Raw genomic sequence first — 18,292 nt, 5'->3', positions numbered from 1 at the left:
CCTCCCTCCTTCTTATGATTTACAGAATGATTTTGATCTGCCAATAACTCATGTTTGATATAAAGTCACATTCATGTGAAGAGGGATGGATCAGAATTAAATGAACCCTTGGCCCTTTAAACTCAGGTACAAGACAGACAGAAGTCTGCAGCCGAGGTAAAGCCCAACATTCACCTCCACTGATGTTAGAGATATTAGGAAACCCTGGTGCAGCTGAACAACCAAATTCTTCTCAAGGAAGGTCTAACTGACATGCTTAAAACACTGGCAGCCCATCTGAACCAATGCTCCCCAGCAGTGATTACACCTCTAGAGCTATACCGCTGACAGCAACCATAGGAAATTTTTGCAAGAAAGTAAGAATGGCCATAGCAGGTCAGACCAATGGCCCATCCAGCCCAGTGTCCTGTCTTCTGACAGTGGCCAGGGCCAGACGCTTCCGAGGAAATGAACACAACAGGGCAATTATTGAGGGATCCATCCCCATCGTCCAGCCCCAGCTTCTGGCAGTCAGAGGTTTAGGGACACCCTGAGCATGGGGTAGCATCCCTGAGCATCTTGGCTAATAGCCATGGAAGGACCTGTCCTGCATGAACTTATCCAATTATTCTTTTGCCCTTCATAACTTCTCCTGGCAAGGAGTTCCACAGATTGACTGTGAGTTATGTGAAGAAGTACTTCCTTTTGTTTGTTTCAAACCTGCTGCCTATATATTTCATCGGGTGTCCCCTGGTTCTTATGTTATATGAAGGGGTAAATAACACTTCCCTATTCACTTTCTCCACACCACTCATGGTTTTATAGACTTCTATCATATTCCCCCCCTCCCCCAGTCATCTCTTTTCCAATCTGAATAGTTCTTTTCTTTTTAATCTCTCCTCATATGGAATCTGTTCCATACCCCTAAACATAAACATTTATGTTGTCCTTATCTGTACTTTCACCAGTTCTAATAAATTTATTTTGATCACTTATGCCAACTATTTCTTTTGATTTAATCTGATATGTGTGCTCCACTGCATAGCGCACTAGACTGGGACTCAGGTGACCTGGCTTTGCAATGCTGGCCTGCTGAGAACACAATCCAAGTCTCCTGCATCCCAGTCCAGGACAAGCAAATTCAATCACCCCACCCCACTTTGTCTGTCCTGTTTATTTCAACTGAAAGCTCTTCAGGGCAGGGACTGCCTCAGATAGACAGCTACTGCAGATCAGACTGTCTGTGATACTTAGAAATCTGAGGAAGGAGAGAAGGCAAAGTCTAACTCTGTCTTCTCCACAAACTAATTATTTCCCAGCTCCTAATTCTCTCTTTCTCTCTGCGTGGATATTTATTAAATGGACAGTCCTACACAGTAGATGGTGCAATTCAATTTGGAGCATTTTATCAGTTTATCCCTCCCTGATTTATTACACTAATATGGCTAATGGCTGTACACTTCGCAAGCAGGTGCAGGACCTTCCGTGCCTGCTCCACCCAGAAAACTGCTGCTTTACGTTTGCCTGTCCCTAATTCCCTAATTGGCTGTCCCTAATTCCCATGGGAATCTAAGAGAGCGTGATGTCAAACTTCTCACATCCTTGATGTTTGCCCTACATTTGTCCTTCTCTGCTCATTACACAGAAGCTCTCTTCCTGACCTTTGAACCTACTCTTGATTAGCGACAGGCAAACCTGCTCTCATAAAATAAGAGCCAATTTGAACCTGCATCCAAAGCTCATTTGTAGACCGAAGCAAAATGTTTTGCAAATCTGAAAATGTTTGGATATAATTTATTATTTTCCATTTTCACATTGCTCTTCGTTTCCTATTTCTATGTGGTGCTGGTGGGAGTCAAAGTGACATAAGAAAACGTTTTCTCAAGGTGTTTCCTTCCTGGCCTAACTGGAAACTGGAAGTCAGTGTGAATTACATTTGCAGCCCAGTTGGGCAGGCCCAGGAATTTAGGACAGTGCTAAGATATGTATCTGAACTTTTCTCTATCTGAATTGGATTGTCACGCTGTTTTAAATTCACATATTCCTACCCCTAATACCATCGACTGTGCAGGTAGGGAGACGGCTGAAAAATGATGTGGATGTCCACCACTTCCTTTTTTGGGAAGCAAGACAGTCACCCAGGTGCACATCTAGCACATTGCCTCACACTGACACAAAGCACAATGTTTCTGGGTTAGTACCTGCTTGCCTCTAGACAATAGATATCTCCAGCTACAAGTGAAAATTCTTGAGAACAAGTGTCAGGAGTTACCTACCGATCTGGCCCCCACACTAGACTCTCACTGTAAAGAATCCTCATTTCTCATCATCTCTGACCTCTCATAAAGCTTTTTTGCAGTGCACTGGGAGGTCATCAACCAAATATTCTTAGGTCTCAAGCTTCTAGTGCCACTTAGTTTCCTTCTCTAAACAAGGCTTTGAAAGAAGCTTCCAAATGACGTAAGTGCTAAAGGAAGAATTCCCTGGCTGCTTCATGAAACTTTTACATTATCATAATTATAAAAAGAAGTTAGTAAGGTGAAGACTTAGCCAACAACTTAATGGGAAGAGATTGCTGTGAGTCAACAATCTTGGCACTGAAATTTTCCTCATCTGGCAAGAAATCCTGTGCAAGCGCTTAATTCACTGTCAGGGTGATGCAACAGCAGGCAGCCGTTTGAAGGACAGGGATAGAGGACAAAAAAGAGACGACATGTATTATTCTAATGAAAAGGAAGGAGCTTCTGTTAAAATAAAGAAACCTTCAGCTTCTCTCTCTCTCTCTCTCTCACACACACACACACACACACACTTTCTTTCTTTCAAACTGGTACTGAGAGACAAGGATAAGGTTTGTACCAGGCCAAGTTTCTGGACATGTTAAAGGCTGGGATGGCTGCGCATAATATCTAGTTTGGAAGACCCAGCACTGCAAGCATTTAAGCTGTATTAGAGCTGGGCAAATTGTTCAAAGCAAGCAAGTTAGCTGGTGCTTTTCCTCCTTTATTTTCTGTTTATGAATTGTGCTGGAAAAGATTTGAATGGAATCCAGGTTGTATTGATGTCAGCCACACGGATAGGATTCAGCAGGATAGGATCATTTATAGGGGAAGATATCAGGCCAAAAACTCCCTTTGACTCCAGTGAAGGCCAGGATCTCACCCTTTGATTTTTACAAGAGTAGCCATTATTCACCAGGGCAGGGTGAGAGGAAAGACAGTCCAGAGAGTAGGGTGCTAGCTTAGGAGACCTGGCTTCAAGTCCTAGCTCTTCCGCAGCCTTCCTGTGTTGTTAATTAAGAGTAGGTTCAAAGATCAGGAAAAGAGCCTCTGTGTGATGAGCAGGCAAGGACAAATGTAGGGCAAACATCCTGGATGTGGGACGTTTGACATCACGCTTGCTTAGATTCCCATGAGCCACTGGGAAGAACAGATCAATCCCTTTTCATAAAGTCTCTGGTTTTTTTTTAGTCCTCGCCGGTAACATAAATTCTGCTGCAGGGTTGCAGTTGTTGAAGCACCATGATGGCCGCCGTGGGAACGGCAGGTGAGCAAATTTCAGACACCGTGAAAAAAAAAAAAATAGCCAGGTCCATCATATAACTGTGCTGTGCAACAAACAGACAAACAAAATCCACGTGAGAGCTGGTGCTGTCATTTAGACCAAGGCTATGAGCACGGAGGAAAGCTGGAATGATTTGCGATAAACTCAGGCTAGAGCCGTTCCGAAGGACACCCAGTGCTCAGTTTTCTAACGGATGCACTGTTGAACGTGGAATGGTGTGTCTAATTCTCTCTCCTCACCCTTTATCATTTTCAGAAAGTTCTTCTTCTCTGAAAGACTCCGCTTAATTGAAAGTGCTTAGGAGAGCAAGTGGGTATGCCCAGAGCAAGGGATTTGGGACTTCTCCCTGCCATGCTCCTGGAAGCTCAAAGCGGGCCATGGTCCTCCCTGCGCCGCTGCTTTGCTCCAGCTGAGCTCTCCCATGTGCACTGGACAACCCTTCCCAGCTGCCTGGCCTGGCCCAGCACGATAGGATCATTTAGCGGGGGAGATATCAGGCCAAATAACCAATCTGGGCCTGCCTGTCAGAGCAATCTGTTGAAGCATAGAGCTGGTGTGTCACAGTAGCTGGGACCCGTGTGGCTGGCACCAATGATTTTCTGCAAAACACTTTGGCCGCAAATTTCAAACTTCAGAGCCTGAAGTTAAGCCCCTACCTGCAACCTTTTGTGTCTAAATAAGTGGCTCAGTTTCCAAAAATGCTGAGCCTCCTGCAGGTCCTACAGACAACTTCCAAGGGGGCAATTTTACCTGTGCACGTTAGCCCCAGGTAAGTGAATGTAACTGAATTTATGTACGCTGCTGCTCCTATTGCATTTTGTACTAGATTTCCTTGGCAGAGGGCCTATGACCCTACGTTTCGGGTGGCTATTTTGTGCACTTATATTAATATTGCTGGCTGGTTACGACTGGGCACTTCAGTTAAATAAGTGGGCAGTTGCTGGTCACTGCCTACATTTTTATTATTAACTATGACTTTAAAACAAAAAACACTTGGGCTTTTTCCTCCCCTGGCAGTTTGGATACGAAGCCCTGCTTCGGAGTCTGTCACTGAGCAGCACTAAGGATCACCGCCCTTCTCCACGGAGACAATCGCTCCTCCCCGCCCTCCACACAGGAACCCCTCACTCGCTTGCACCTGCAAGAAATGTCACAATATCTGGACTGCACATGGCTCTCCCCCTTCAGCGTGTGCTGGGAGCAGCCCTTCCCTCTCCCTTAGCTAGTTGCTCAGTTGGCTCAGAGTCAGCTATTATTTTACTCTCTCCCTCGGGGTCCCCCTTTATTAGTTCCCCTATATACTTTCTCTCTCCCCTAGTCCCTCTTCTTCTCCCATTCTCTTTCCCTGAGGCTTCCCCCACCCCCGTCTCTCTCCACCCTGAAGCCAGCAGTGGGAAGATTTAATGCTGCCTTTCATCAGATGAGTAGCAGGTGCACCCCTCCTTCCGAACCCAGCTTTCCATCTTAGCTCTCCGCCCCACCAAGTTCACCCCTGGTACCTGCTGCTCCTTTAGCTGCTGGGAGAGAGCCGTTCTCCCACAGCTGCGGGAGGCCACTGGCTTTTAAAAGAACCGGCTGGATGGATCAGGAACCAGGAGTGGAGGGAGAACCACTGCCCTTGTAGCTCTTCAGACAGCAAATCCCGTACTGGTGTGCCAAAAGAACCCTGCATTCAAAGGATAGCCCACCTCCCAGGAGAGATGAAACGGTTGCCAAATCCAACTGAACAAGGCTTCACGTCCTCTGCTCTTCTCATGAGATGCTTTGTAAAGGCAGAGAGAACAGAGCTGGCATCTTTCTCTACTGCTATAAGGCAGCACCCATGTGAAAGTTTAAAGGAGAAAGAGGCTTAGGTGGGACAAACAAACTCAGATTCCTATCGCCCCAGGTGCTCCAAGGGAAATTGGGGGAAAGCAACAGATTAAGGTAATTTAGTGTGGCTCAGTTGTGATATAAATGCCATCCTATTGCTTCAGAGGCTACTGTTAGCTTGACTGAAGCACATTTTGAAGCAATTTGCAGGCAGTATTGCAAACACAGTGGGAAGGGTCACTGTAATGAAAGAATAATGACAGTGTACATTTTCAAGCAACACACATTTTAAGCATGCAGTAGGGTGCATTTACATACCAAAGAAATGGTTTCATAGGTGTGGACTGATGTTACTCCTGCCTTGGGCGACAGGCCCCTGGGGAAGGTCGCTGCAAGGGGCAAACAGCAGCAGATTTACAAAAAAACAAAAAGCAGGGAAAGTTTTTTGGGGGCTAGTAATTGCAAACGGATCAGTTGCTTCTTATTTATTGACAACAAACATCCCTTCCTAGCTGCACATGACATTTTGTGCACCGTTTTGGGGAACAGCGTTTTGTGAATGGCATTAAACAGGGCTTCTGTTCTTTAGAACAAACACCAAAAACAACATATCTGTCCTATCTGCAAGGGTTGGGAGACTCAATTTCCAGTTGTGATCAACCCATCTCTGAAAAAGAGGCTTGGACAGCAAACTGCCAGCTCTGCTTGGCACAGTCTACAGCTCAAAACGTAAATCTTTGCCTGCGCGCCCCGTTAGCATTGCAAAACAAATCACTTCTCTCTTATTAACATCTGCTGCACATAAGATAAAACCATACGAGATGATGGGGATTTACTGTACGTAGGCAGCTCTGGAAGCATTTCTTAGCTGTGAAACATGATTTGCACTTTGGGGTCTCTAACTATAAGTTATGTTAAATAACAACATGTGAGTAAGAGCTTGTGAGCAAATTAAATACGGAGGCAGAGTGATTATGATAACCATAGGCCTCATTCTGCCATCCACGCTGGCATCCAGCTGTTCTTATCCACACGCAACGTCCTATTGGGTGTCACAGACTTGCTCATGTGAGTAAGTGCTCCTTAACATGGGTAAGGATGGCAGATTCAGGCTCGCTATTTGTCAGATAAGATTTGCCATCTTCTGTCTTGTCTTTTCATATTAATCCTTGATTAATTCTCTTTTGAGATCTGCGACCTCGGCTAGCACAGTTGGCTGCGGTTACCTTCAGTCGTCTTTGTAACTTTATAAAATGTAAAACGCAAAGAAAAAACAAAACAAAGGAAACATTTTCAAAGTGATTTTGGAGTCAGATGTCCCCTTTGGTGCTTTAACTCAGAGGAAGCAGAGACTGTGGGCCTGTCAATAGATCTTAATTACTTTTGCATGCAAATCAAAGTAAGTTTGCATGTGCCTATGAACACTGGCTATGCACGTCCATGCTTAAACAGGTGACCTGGGGAGGAACTTAGAGGTGTGCTGCTCCTGCTTGACGCTGATGTAGCTAGAAGAAATATGTAAGCAGCATCAGTAAAGATCCCTGAAAGATACCCCTAGCACAGATAGCATCCTCCCTGCATGTCCACAACCAGAATGCATGCAGTGTTCCTGTAGCCGTGTTGGTCCGGCAGGCTCTCCACTCCTCCCCCGCAGGAGAGCCCACAGCAGTAAATGGAGCCAGGGCAAGAGTTAGGACTGCCCCAAGGGCCAGGCACCAGGAATACCAGCACAGGGATGGATTCAGGCCCATGTGTCTAAGTTTCTGCCACCTAAGGAGGAAAACCCCTCATCAAAAAAAAAAAAAAAAAAAAAAGCAGGGGGAGAAGCTCCTTGAAGATGACAGATGGTACATTGAACCTGTTTACAGAGTCATGTTCCACTGTAATGAGTCACATCACAGTACCTGGCTCGCTCTTCTATTATCCCACACCACACGTTAAAAAGTTTTCCTATGGCACTTGTTAAGGGCACAGTGTGGAATGATGTTCTTTGCTTGGACAGCGGCATGCCGCAGGGTCACACTGCGCCATCGCATTTTCCAGCCCATTCCTTCATGCGGATGAAAACCCATGTTGTCAGGTCGAATGGGATTAAAATGGTTGCATCCAAACACCCTGCGCCGCAACGCATCCCCCTTGTGCTGCATTACCAACAACCGTGTCCTGCTGCAGCACAGCCGCTGCCGTTGCATTCCGACACTGCCTGTTGCAGCTGCAAGTTGCAGTCCGATGCACACTTTTGCGGTGAATCCCGTCAGGGTGCATGGTGACACATTGTGTAGTCAGTGTGGACACACTTTTATCTTGTGTCTTGTTATCCTGTTCTTGGGCACATTAAGGTACACCATTTCTCTCCTTCCACCTTGCAGGGTCCTAGAGCCCCATCTCCAGCCTCAGCCCAAATGTGTGGCACCATAAGGAGCTCATTCACCTGCACATCTACTAATGTAATATATGCCATCATGTGCCAGCAATGCCTCTCTGCCATGTACATTGGTCAAACCGGACTGTCACTACGCAAAAGAATAAATGGACACAAATCAGATATAAAAAATAGAAACATCCATAAACCAGTCGGAGAGCACTTCAATCTCCCAGAACACTCTGTAAATGACTTGAAAGTTGCCATACTTTTACAAAAAAAACAGACTTCAAGGAGAAACTGCTGAGCTTGAACTGATCTGCAAACTTGACACAATCAAACTGGGTTTAAACAGGGACTTGGAATGGCTCTCTCATTACAAGAAGTAATTCTCTGTTCACACATTCTCCCATCCTAATCAACGGTTGTGAATAGGCTTCAACTACTTCCCCATTGTTGTTCCTTCAACTTGGATGTATATATATACACCTGCCATTTGATTTCTATTTCTTGCATCTGACGAAGTGAGTTACACCCCACGAAAGCTTATGCCTGCAGAAATTAAATTTGCTAGTCTTTAAAGTGCTACCGGACTCTTGTAGTATTTGCAAATGTTACACGTGCACACGCAGCCCCTCTCTGTGTGTCCGCTGCACTTACAGTTCAAAAGCAACTATATGATTTTTATGGCATCCCTTCTATTACCTTTTCCCTGTTTGCTGTTTGTATGGAGGGACTTCCCATGAGAACTGCGGGTACTTAGCAGCTTTGAAAATCAGGCCTCTTTTTTAGGGGTTATGTATGGATTTCGGCATCTTAACTTTAAGCACCCGCATTTGAACATTTGTCTGTTTTTTATTTTGTGATGGACAAGATCTCAATTATACCTGGGACGTGAGGGCATCCTCCTTGCTAAAGTCTGAGGAATTTTTTCTCATGGCTCCACCGTCCTTCCTCCTTCCTTAAATTAATATTGAAGCACATAAGAGATCGTTTGATTTAATCGCTGTGTTCATGTTTCTCCCGGCACATCCTCAGAGAAACCAAACGTTGCGAGTGAAAAACAACTTCTTTTAAAATGCCGCGAGCCTATCCCAAAGCATCCCTCAATTTGTCATCAGCAGAATGAGATACAAACTGGGTAATGGCTGATGTTTTATGGAGTCAGTGGGAATTGTGCCTGAAAAAGTACAAGTAGAAACTTCAGGAATGTGCCCTAATTTAATCGTTTGTTGGTCTCTTTCTTTTTCTCTTTCTGTGATCTTGGCTGTGTCTTGTCCTGACAGGTTCCTTTCATTCTTTCTTTGATTACACAGCCCTAACCTTTTTAGAGATACAACAACTGTGCCTTAGGTTGCAAAGACACAGTACCTTTGCTGGGTGGGTTATAAAGTAAGGAATTCACTCCCCTCCCCCCCCCTCATGCATCTGTTTCAAGTCATTTTACCCCCTTCTAAAAATCACCTGAAGTGCATTCCCACCTCCATGTTTCCCAGTGGTTTTTGCTATGACTAATGTTAGCCTTATATTCCTTACCTTTCCTTCCCACTTCCTTGAGGTGCTTTTGTCCTGTCGCAGACAAAGGGTATTTTTTCCACACAATGTCTTTCATTGAATTTAATCATGTTTGTGCAGCGTGTTCCGGGCTCCTTTAGCACCATGTAATAATCTCCCAGAGTGTTTCTCTTGCAGAGGTGGGGCAAAAGGGAATTAACCCATACACTTGGTTAACTTACGTGCACAAAGGGCAAGGCGGCTGGATACCACCTCCAGTATTGGTGCAATATGAACCCAGGCTGGCAGTCAGAGTATTAAAGGGCAGCTCCATTAGTACTAATGCACCAGATCCCTGGAAATTCTTACTCAGGCAAAACTCCCATGTACAGCAAAGACAGCAAAGACACAGTCAGGACTCTAGGTTCTCTCCCTGTACTGTGTATGGATCTTTCAGAGTATAACCACTCTTGCAATTTATCATGAGTCTCGCGAAATTTGGTATTTTCCGTAAAGCCCCAGCTTCTGGAGTGAAGTGAGTATAGAAGAGGCACAGCTGGTGCTTTAGAAAAATACAGTAAGTTTTAGTACTCCAGGTTGAGAGAAAAGTGTGAAAACGTGACTCCCGTGTGTGCCAAAGACCCAGAAAGCAGACTGCAAGGGGAAAAGAACACCCCATTGATTTGATTTTTTAAATCTTATTTTTCAGCCAGCCTCATGGTTTTTGAGTCCTGACTCTTGCTTCTTGGACAGCCGAGGCTGGCAATGCCGCTTTTACTACCACGTCAGCTACGTCAAACCTCACAAGCGCAGGGTTAGCCTGTGTGATTTACACTCAGGCCTGAGCCCGGGGGAGGGGAGGGGATTGGAGGCATCTCAGAGCTGCAGCACCGGGAGGGACAGTGATCTAATCCTTCTCAGGGTTCCCCAGCATGCCTGGGAGTGGGCTGCAAACTCAGCACCATCCAGTGGAGTGGTTCACATGGCTCTTTCTGCTGCAACGTCGTCCTGCCTCCTCCTGGACAATAGGCTAGGTAGGGAAGCAGTCCAGGCATCAGCAGTCCAGGCTCAGGGCCTGCTAGAACACCTGGCTCTTCCACAGACTGGGGAGAGATGGCTTTTTGTGCATCTCCTATCCCACCCAGCCTCACAGAGCTCTGCCCCTTCCATTGTATACATGCACAGATTTAAGGCTAGTAAGGACCGTTATGATTATCTAGTCAGGCCTAAGTCCGTAGGAATGCTGCCACATGGCCAGCAACCACGTGCATCAAAAGCTTTGGTAGTAAGACAAGATCACCCGTGAGGGCTGTAAAAAATACCCAGTCAGATCACCTGACTGGAGATCAATCTGGGTCGCATTCGATCTGCAAAAAGGCTACATCCCTTTGGGATGACGACAACCTCAAACTGAATCATACAGACCCCGACTGTCCTTCAAAATTCCCTTTAATTTCATCAGCTGAAGACCAGATCCCTTCCTTAGCAATTAGGGTGCCAGAACTCCCTCTCCTCAGCCAAGCAACTATCAAGGGCTGGATGCCTTTACTTTTGTTAATGTTATGGCGTGCCATCATATGCAAAAGTCAGCAATGAGGCCCTCCCTCAGATGGGCAAGTCCAGCTGCTGGATACACCACCTGACTGCCTCCAGTTTTATTGTTGAAATTACAACTGAGTCATGCTCAAAAAGGCTTTGGAAAGCCAAAAAGTGAAGCATAAAAACAAGTTTAAAATAGGCACAAAATATTCAGCCATGACCTCCAGCTCGGAATCCTTCTGCATGAAGAGAGAATCCAGGCAGCTGCTTTAGAAAGTGTAAAGGTTCCACTCTCCGTTAGAGGTGATGTAACAGCAATAACACTAATAGAATAGGAGGTGCTGCTCCAATTATGGCCTGTGACCACATCAAAAAATAAACATCTCCGCTTCAGTGCACCATGTATCTGTCAGTTGTAGCAGACACCTTTAGTGAAGCACCAACTTGTATCTGCTTATTGTTATTGTCTAAATACAGCTGGGGGAAAAGTTGGTCCATTGGTACCAAGCTGTAGCTAGGCTGGATGTGTGAAGAAAGGTTGGACTTAAACTCTAGTTAGCGGCTTTAAACGGCCCTGACTATCTAGACAAACTGAAGAACACTTAATAAAACCTAACACTTCTCATCAGTACATTTCAGAGTAAGGTCAGTATCATTAGCTTTATCTGACAGGTGAAGAAACTGAGGCACAGAAAGCGGAAATGACTTGGCCAGGATTACACAGTGGCAAAGCAGAGGAGGGAAACCAGGTTTCTTAAGTTCCAACCCAAGCACACGATTCTCTAGGCCAACTGCCTCTGACACAAAGCCGAAAGGGGTGGAGCAAAGATGGCTTTGAACCCTACCGTCCTTCCTCAGCATTATTAATGGCTGGGATAACTGATGCAGGCCCACTGTTTACAGTAAAACATACGTACGACAATGAAAGTGAGAACTCCACCCACACCCCATCATTGCAATTCTCATGGTTTGTTAATAGCTATTTCATGCTATATTGATCTATATCTCATTGCTGGGAATGTATTTTAGTAGGTGCATTGCTTCAATAGCCATACCCCAGTCTAAGGGCCCCGTCTGTCAGAAAAGCAATCGCTGCTATTTACAGGAGAGAAAGGGACTGAAAATACTGAGGGATGATCGCCTTGCAGGTTAGATAGGGGGATCCTAACTGCTATGTTCATACAGAGAAAACACATTGAGGAAGAGGATTTGTTTGTTTCATCTTCTTATCTTTATTATTTATACTGTGCCACCGGCCCGGCATGGTACTAGAATGCCATCGGCGTGGTGTGGCACTAGACTGCCCTAGGCATGATGTGGTCCTATAGTGCCACAAACACGGCACTGACGGGCCACTACCCCAGTGATGTCAAGCAAACCCACAGAGGCTGGACATGGCTCAGTTACCCTCTGTCCAAACCGTCCTGCACTCAACAATTAACTCATCCTTTGAGCACGTCACTCCAGGATCTTGCCCCTCATATGAAGCCTGTCACCTGCCGTATTAGACAAGGCATCAGAAGTTCCCCAAGCACTTAAACTACTACAGAAAGTTTCCAATATTGACTGTTGACTCAGTAGAACAAAGTCAACAGTTTTGAAACAGCTTTATTCCTCCACTTTTAAATAAGCTCATGAAAAATCCCCTGGAAAAATCAATGTGGCTTCTTTTTAAGGTGAGAATCAATATGACACTCAAAAGTTCTCATTAAAAAAGGAAAAACTCACTGACAGTATGCTTCTAAGATAAGCTGCACGCAAGGAAAAGCAACACCACATTTATGGCTTTCAGGCCTTCTTCTCACCTCTCACAGACCCACGATAAAATATATGTAATGAATGAATAACTATGTTGAGAACATTTTCTCCTGAACAGTCTTTCTATAGATGTTATTAGGTCACAGCCGATTGACGCTCCTACTGTTAGTGGAACAAATATGTTGTCTTCTTTGCCCCAAACATCTGCTTTTTGAGTTCATTTGCTTCCACGGGTGGATGGCTGGGGGCATTTTCTCTTTGAGTTTCATGATCTGAAACAGTGTTTTCTCGCTACATTATTTTTCATCTGTTTTTACCCTGTGCTCAAATGGTGGCTTAAAACAAAATAGAAGCAGGGAAATGGGGGCCTGCATAAGAATACACATTAACCTTGTTCCCAGCACTCAGACCCCCGGCAAACGCAAAAACCTGAGACCTGGAGGAACATTATGGTGATAGCGGAGACTTGAGTTTGCATACAGAGCTACAGGGAAATCTCCAGGGAGGTCGCAGGATTTGGAGAACCCTCCAAGCAATGGCACATGAAGTCCACGGATATTTCTCTCTCTCAATGCCAGGTTTTCAGTGCCCAACTTTGGATCCACGGGTCCATCAGGTGTTGGAATTTAACGTGCTACCCTGTGGCGCAGTGTGTCTAAGCCAGCACAGAATGGCAGCATGCTAAATTCAAAAGCAGGAAGCAACAAACTCCAAGAAGGCAGCCAGCGCCCACCACAACAGCACAGCATGAAACAGCAGCAACCCCTCCAAGGTGAGAAAACACCACTCTGAACCATGTAGTCAGGGAGCGGGCAGATATAGCCTGAGTCCAGACCATCACCACTAGCTCCTCTCCTCTCCATTCCCTGCATGCACTTGCCTTCCCAGTTTGTTGTCCTTTTAGCACATAAAGTATTACACTAAGCAGCCCACAATGCTTCAGAAGGGCTCTGAACTCCCTTTCTACTGTTCCTGGAACCAGGGGGAAGCAGGATGAGAGGGAATTCTGGGAAGGATGCTCTCCCCTTTTCCCCATAACAGCAAATATCAGCTCTCTTGCTGCTCTGAATCTTTCCAGGTGTGCTCCATGCATCTGAACAGGAAGGGACAGGCCTAAATCCACTTTGGCTAATCATGTCTAATTAAGACCTCCATTAAAACCCATCATACTCATTAGAAGACTTTTTAAACAAGATTTTTCTGGACATTTTCCTTGTGAAAGTATGATGAGTGTTAATGGATGTCTTCATTAAGACATCATTTAAGAAAAATTAATTTTTTTTTTAAAAGTACGTCGATTCAAAGCCATCGACTCCTTAAAAGCTCACTGAAGCAAGATGATCAGTAAAACTGGCCTGCCTGTTCCCCCCAGTGGTGGAAATGGGCAAAGATTAAAAGACAGTAGTTGTAGCCTCCCGGACAAAGGAGACTGTTGCGCCGGGGTTTAAACCTAGCTAAAAGCTGGGTCTTGTAGTTACACGGTAGGGCTAAAATATCTGATGCGTGCATGGATGGCTGCCATGTTTAAATATCAAACAGCAAATATGTGGAGTCAGTGACAAATTGGAATGAAGCTCTTGTTGTACGAATCACAGGGACTAGACTGCAATGACCAAGCCAGGAAAAGCATTTAGTATCGACAGAGGATAGGAACGATGGCAAAAAGCTTTTATTGTTTTGAGATTATAAAGAAGAGCGGGAAATCCAATTTTAAATTGTCGGGAAAGCCTCTGCATTGGGTTCTTTTCATCTATGCCTTTAAATTTACACTTAATCAAAGATCAGTTTTTAAATTAATCTAGTTAAACCACCAAACACCTACGTTCCCTCGTAGATTGGCTTAACTCTCACTCATATCAATTTAGCATAAATTGGTAATTAAAATGAAACTGATGAGAGTCAGGTTTAAATCAAAGTAAGAACTTCCACAGTGAGTTTTGCACCAGTTTAAATAAATAGATTAATGCTCACGTTTAGGTCTTGTCTACATGGAAGAGTAGCACCAGTCTGACTTAAGTTCGTTTTTTAAACAAGTTTAGTTAAAGAAGTAAAAAGCCATATGTGAGCATTCTTATTTCAGTTTAAAAGTGACTTGTTGACATTTACCTTAAACCAATCGTGAAAAAACCCACTTTTCGGCTGAAGGCAGCATGGCCATCCAAGGGTTTCCATCAGGTTAACAACATTGGTTTAAATTCACATCTTCATTTAAACCAGGGCAACTTTCTCATGTAGACAAGGCCTTCATTCAACTGGAGGAACGCTAGGCCTTTCCTTTCATCCCCGTGCTCTGCATCTCCATGGTTTCTGACAGCCTGGGACAAATGCCCTTGAGGGCTTGATCCGAAGCCCACTAAAGTCAATGGAAAAATTCCCATGGATTTTAACAGGTTTCAGATCAGTCCCTAAAAACTGCATGAGGGTGAGAACTAGCAGCATTGTTGAATTTCTTTCTCCCTGTGTTTTACAGCAGCCTGGCCCATTGTAGAGTTTGCTCCGTCACTCCAAAGCAGTGGCCCATGTTATGTCAGTAAGCGGAATGGCTGGAGGCTGGATTTTAACACAGGGATTTTAAACTAGAAAATGATTTTAATGTAGCTGTCCATGGAAAAATCACTGCACAGCCTTGAACTGAGTTGGAGCCATTTCAGAAGACCCTGCATCGTAACCTGAGAGGGTTTCAGATGAGGGAGGGGAGTTTGCACAACTCTTACTGATGAGGTGATGTACATAAATCCCCCCAAGGACTGCCGGGAGAACAGAGTCCTAAATACTCAGCGAGAATGATGAAAGTAGTGTCAGCTTCCAACTGGACTGTGAGGGCGTTGCTTGCAGCGCTACAGGTGTGCGCCTGACACTCAAGCGGACTGTATGCTGGAGTGAAACGCAGGTGCCTGCCTGAAGTCGGCTGCTCCCCATCAAGCAGGCAATCCCAGGGACTGATGATTTTTCAATATTTTTCCACTGGTGCAATTGTTTGCTCTTTAGCTCTGAGAGACCAGGCAGGGCTGCATTCCGCTATTCAGATGCAAATTGCCCACTAAATGCTCTTTGTAAAAGCAGCCCATGAACAGGAATCAATTCTGTCTCTCAGCTTCCCTCAACACCCTTATTTTTCTCAAATCTCTCTCCTCTTCCCTATTTCTCCTCCGCTCTCTCTTCCTCTCTCCTTTTTTGTGGGTCCCTTTTTCCTCCCTTCCCCTAGCTCTCTGTTTACATTCCACCTCTCACTCTCAAACATGTGGGCCTTAGATCTATTTCCTATTGCTGTCCCTTCACCTCCAACTCCTCTTCTTGCTCTTTCTTTTCTCCTGTTCTCTGCATCTCTTAACAGCTCTTTTCTCTCTTGCGCTTTGCCTCACTCTGTCTCTTTCGATTCGTCTGAGAGCCCAATCCTGAAGGCAACAGGAATTTTCAGGAGTTCTTCGTGTTTCTAGGTTCAAAAAGGCGCATGGGTTAAGTGCCTGATGTAAAGAACCCTATTCCTACTCTCTACATACTGCATTTGTCGGAGCTGAGCAGGTGCTCTTAATCAAGCAATTTGTTGGTCCTGCAGCAAGGTTTTCTGCAAGTCTCTGCTAGACAAAGGGTTCCTCTAAGGCTAAGTGACAACAACTTCACAGAGCTAGTAAACAGAATAAGAGAAGAGAATGGTTTGTCAACACCAGAGTCTCTGCAGTGGGCCCAGGGGACATTACAACAAGAGGAAAAGCACCAAGAGAAACAACAACAAAGACAGCTCAGGCCTCATCTACCCACACATGCTGCACTGAAAGCCCCTTTTTAAGCTTTGTAGTTAAACTCAAGGAATCGGCTGTGTGAACACTCTTAAACGAGGGCTAATTTGGTTTATCTTACATTAAACGGAACTGAAAGGTGCCTAGTTCAAACTGAAATCAGAGTGTCCACACAGCCTTTTGCATTGGTTCAAAATCCTACCCTAAATTTTGCAGGTACAACCCTGCATGCAGACAAATCCACAGAAGTGTTCAGCTGCTTTCCCTTTTGGGACCCTCTGCCCACTGCTTCCCTGGCACTTCCAGGGATCGAGTACTTGGAAGCTGCTCTTAGCAGTTCCTCCTTTGCAAAGACATCAGAGAGAATCTCCAGTATACACCCTGGTGGCCAGACGAAACAGCAGCAACAAAAGCAAACCAAAAACCAGGGGCCAGTGAAAATGATACACTTCCCAGTCCCTATAATAGAGACAGTCACAGAATGGAGCCATTGAGAGGGGAAAAAGACAAAAAAGGGAGATGGACAGTGGGAGTCTCTCACAAACACTTTCTTTTTACCTCTATTCTCTCCCCCACACACACACACACTTTTTATGGTGGAAAGTTTAAAAGAAAAGAAGAAACCCTCCTTTCACTTTGGAAGGACCTTTGTCACTTGTTTTGTCAAAATAACCCACTCCCACTCCTTTGGAAAAAAAGGCCTCTACGTTTAAAGGCTGATTGATTTGCATGGAAGCTAAATTCCTCCCCTTTCTTTTTCCCTCTCCCTCTTTCTCTCGCTCTAATTAGCAATTGCTTTTCCTGTGTGGAGGTTCACAAAACCAGAGAGAGAAAAGGAAAGCAGGGAACTGTGAGAAAGACGGAGGCAGATGGCGTCTTCTTAAGCCCCTCTGTGTGCCGGAGCCACCCTGTTGGCAAATACCGTACAATGCGCCTAAAGATCACAGTGCGGAGAGATGGCACAGGGACCCTGGCGGGCTACTCACCATTCACAGAGCAGAAAGTGGGGAAGATGAAAGGAGCCAGTGGGAGGGAACTGAGGGGGAGAACGGTTGCTGGGTGAGTGAAGAAGCTTGGAGATGGAGATGCTTCCCAGCTGCCATGGAATAAGTGGGCCACCAGTATGAAAAACAGAGACTCTCCCTCACATAGCTCCTGGTTGGTTAATACATTTTGCTACTTTGGATTAAAAGCTCGTCCAATAAGTTCATCAATTTCCAGTATTCACTGTCCGGGCTGCACAACAATGGTGCTGTGAGCGAGCGACAAAGCAAGTAGGAGCTCTGAGGATTAACGGAGCTCACCCCTAGGTCACGTCGGTAACCAGGCTGCAGAAGACCAGCCAGTTGCTGAGTGCCAGGGCAAAGAGAGCAGCACCCCAGCAAGAGGGAGGAAGCAGAGTCGGTGAGGGTCAGAGTCCAGAGAGAAGTATCTAGCCCCAGTGTCCCAGATCCCAGCAACAACATGGATGAAATAGAAAGACCGGCACAAGCCTTACGGATGATCATGGCAACCCCTCTCTTGTCTGCATGTGCTTGGTTTCATCATATCAAGGCACCGTGACAGTTGCCCTTGTCTGTCTGCTCCTTGGTGCCATTGGCTCCACGCCACCATATCATTGCTGCCTCTTGTCTCTGCCCACATTACCCCTTTGGCCTGCTCCTGTCCCCTTCCCTCAGCTGCCAGAGAACACGCTCCTTTGGCCATCTGTCCCTGAAGTGTTTTTTGAAGCGGCTTCTAGCTGCTTTAGTTTGCACTCTTCCAATGCCAGTGCCACACAAGCAGCGTTAGGGGAAGCATGCAACAGTCTGTTAAAAGCCACTGAGCTCGCCTAGCTGCTCTGGGATGCACCCAAGGGCTGCGTCCTGTGGTCTAATGAGGAATGTGTTGGAATTGTCAGCTATTCCTTTAAAAGTGGGGGAGGTGGAGAGAGGACTCTTCAGGGAAACCTGTGGTCAGAGTCTGTTGGGAAAAAGCCAACCTAGAGCAAGTGGAGTGAGTTGTGCCATGCTGTCTTAGGGAGCAGCCTGGTTTGACTCGCTCTGTT

The 18,292-nt window shown here is 45.5% G+C and overlaps 1 protein-coding gene across 8 annotated transcripts in view; it reads right to left on the bottom strand.

The window, feature by feature from the left end:
* The window catches only part of EPHB1 (EPH receptor B1), a 351,973-nt gene that overhangs the window by 158,133 nt on the left and 175,548 nt on the right, over positions 1-18,292 (bottom strand). Inside the window, exon 4 of one of the 8 annotated variants that reach the window (XM_067538722.1) lies at positions 5,674-5,744. The exons of the other annotated variants lie outside the window; for them this stretch is intronic. Coding sequence (XP_067394823.1) covers positions 5,674-5,744 — 71 coding nt within the window. The remainder of the gene's footprint in view (positions 1-5,673; positions 5,745-18,292) is intronic. 8 annotated transcript variants of the gene reach the window in all.

This window comes from Emydura macquarii, unplaced genomic scaffold, assembly GCF_026122565.2.
Source record: "Emydura macquarii macquarii isolate MOO-44397 ecotype Brisbane River unplaced genomic scaffold, CSIRO-AGI_Emac_v2 contig_499, whole genome shotgun sequence".
NCBI lineage: Eukaryota > Metazoa > Chordata > Testudines > Chelidae > Emydura > Emydura macquarii.
This window is presented reverse-complemented; position numbering and strand designations above follow the sequence as displayed.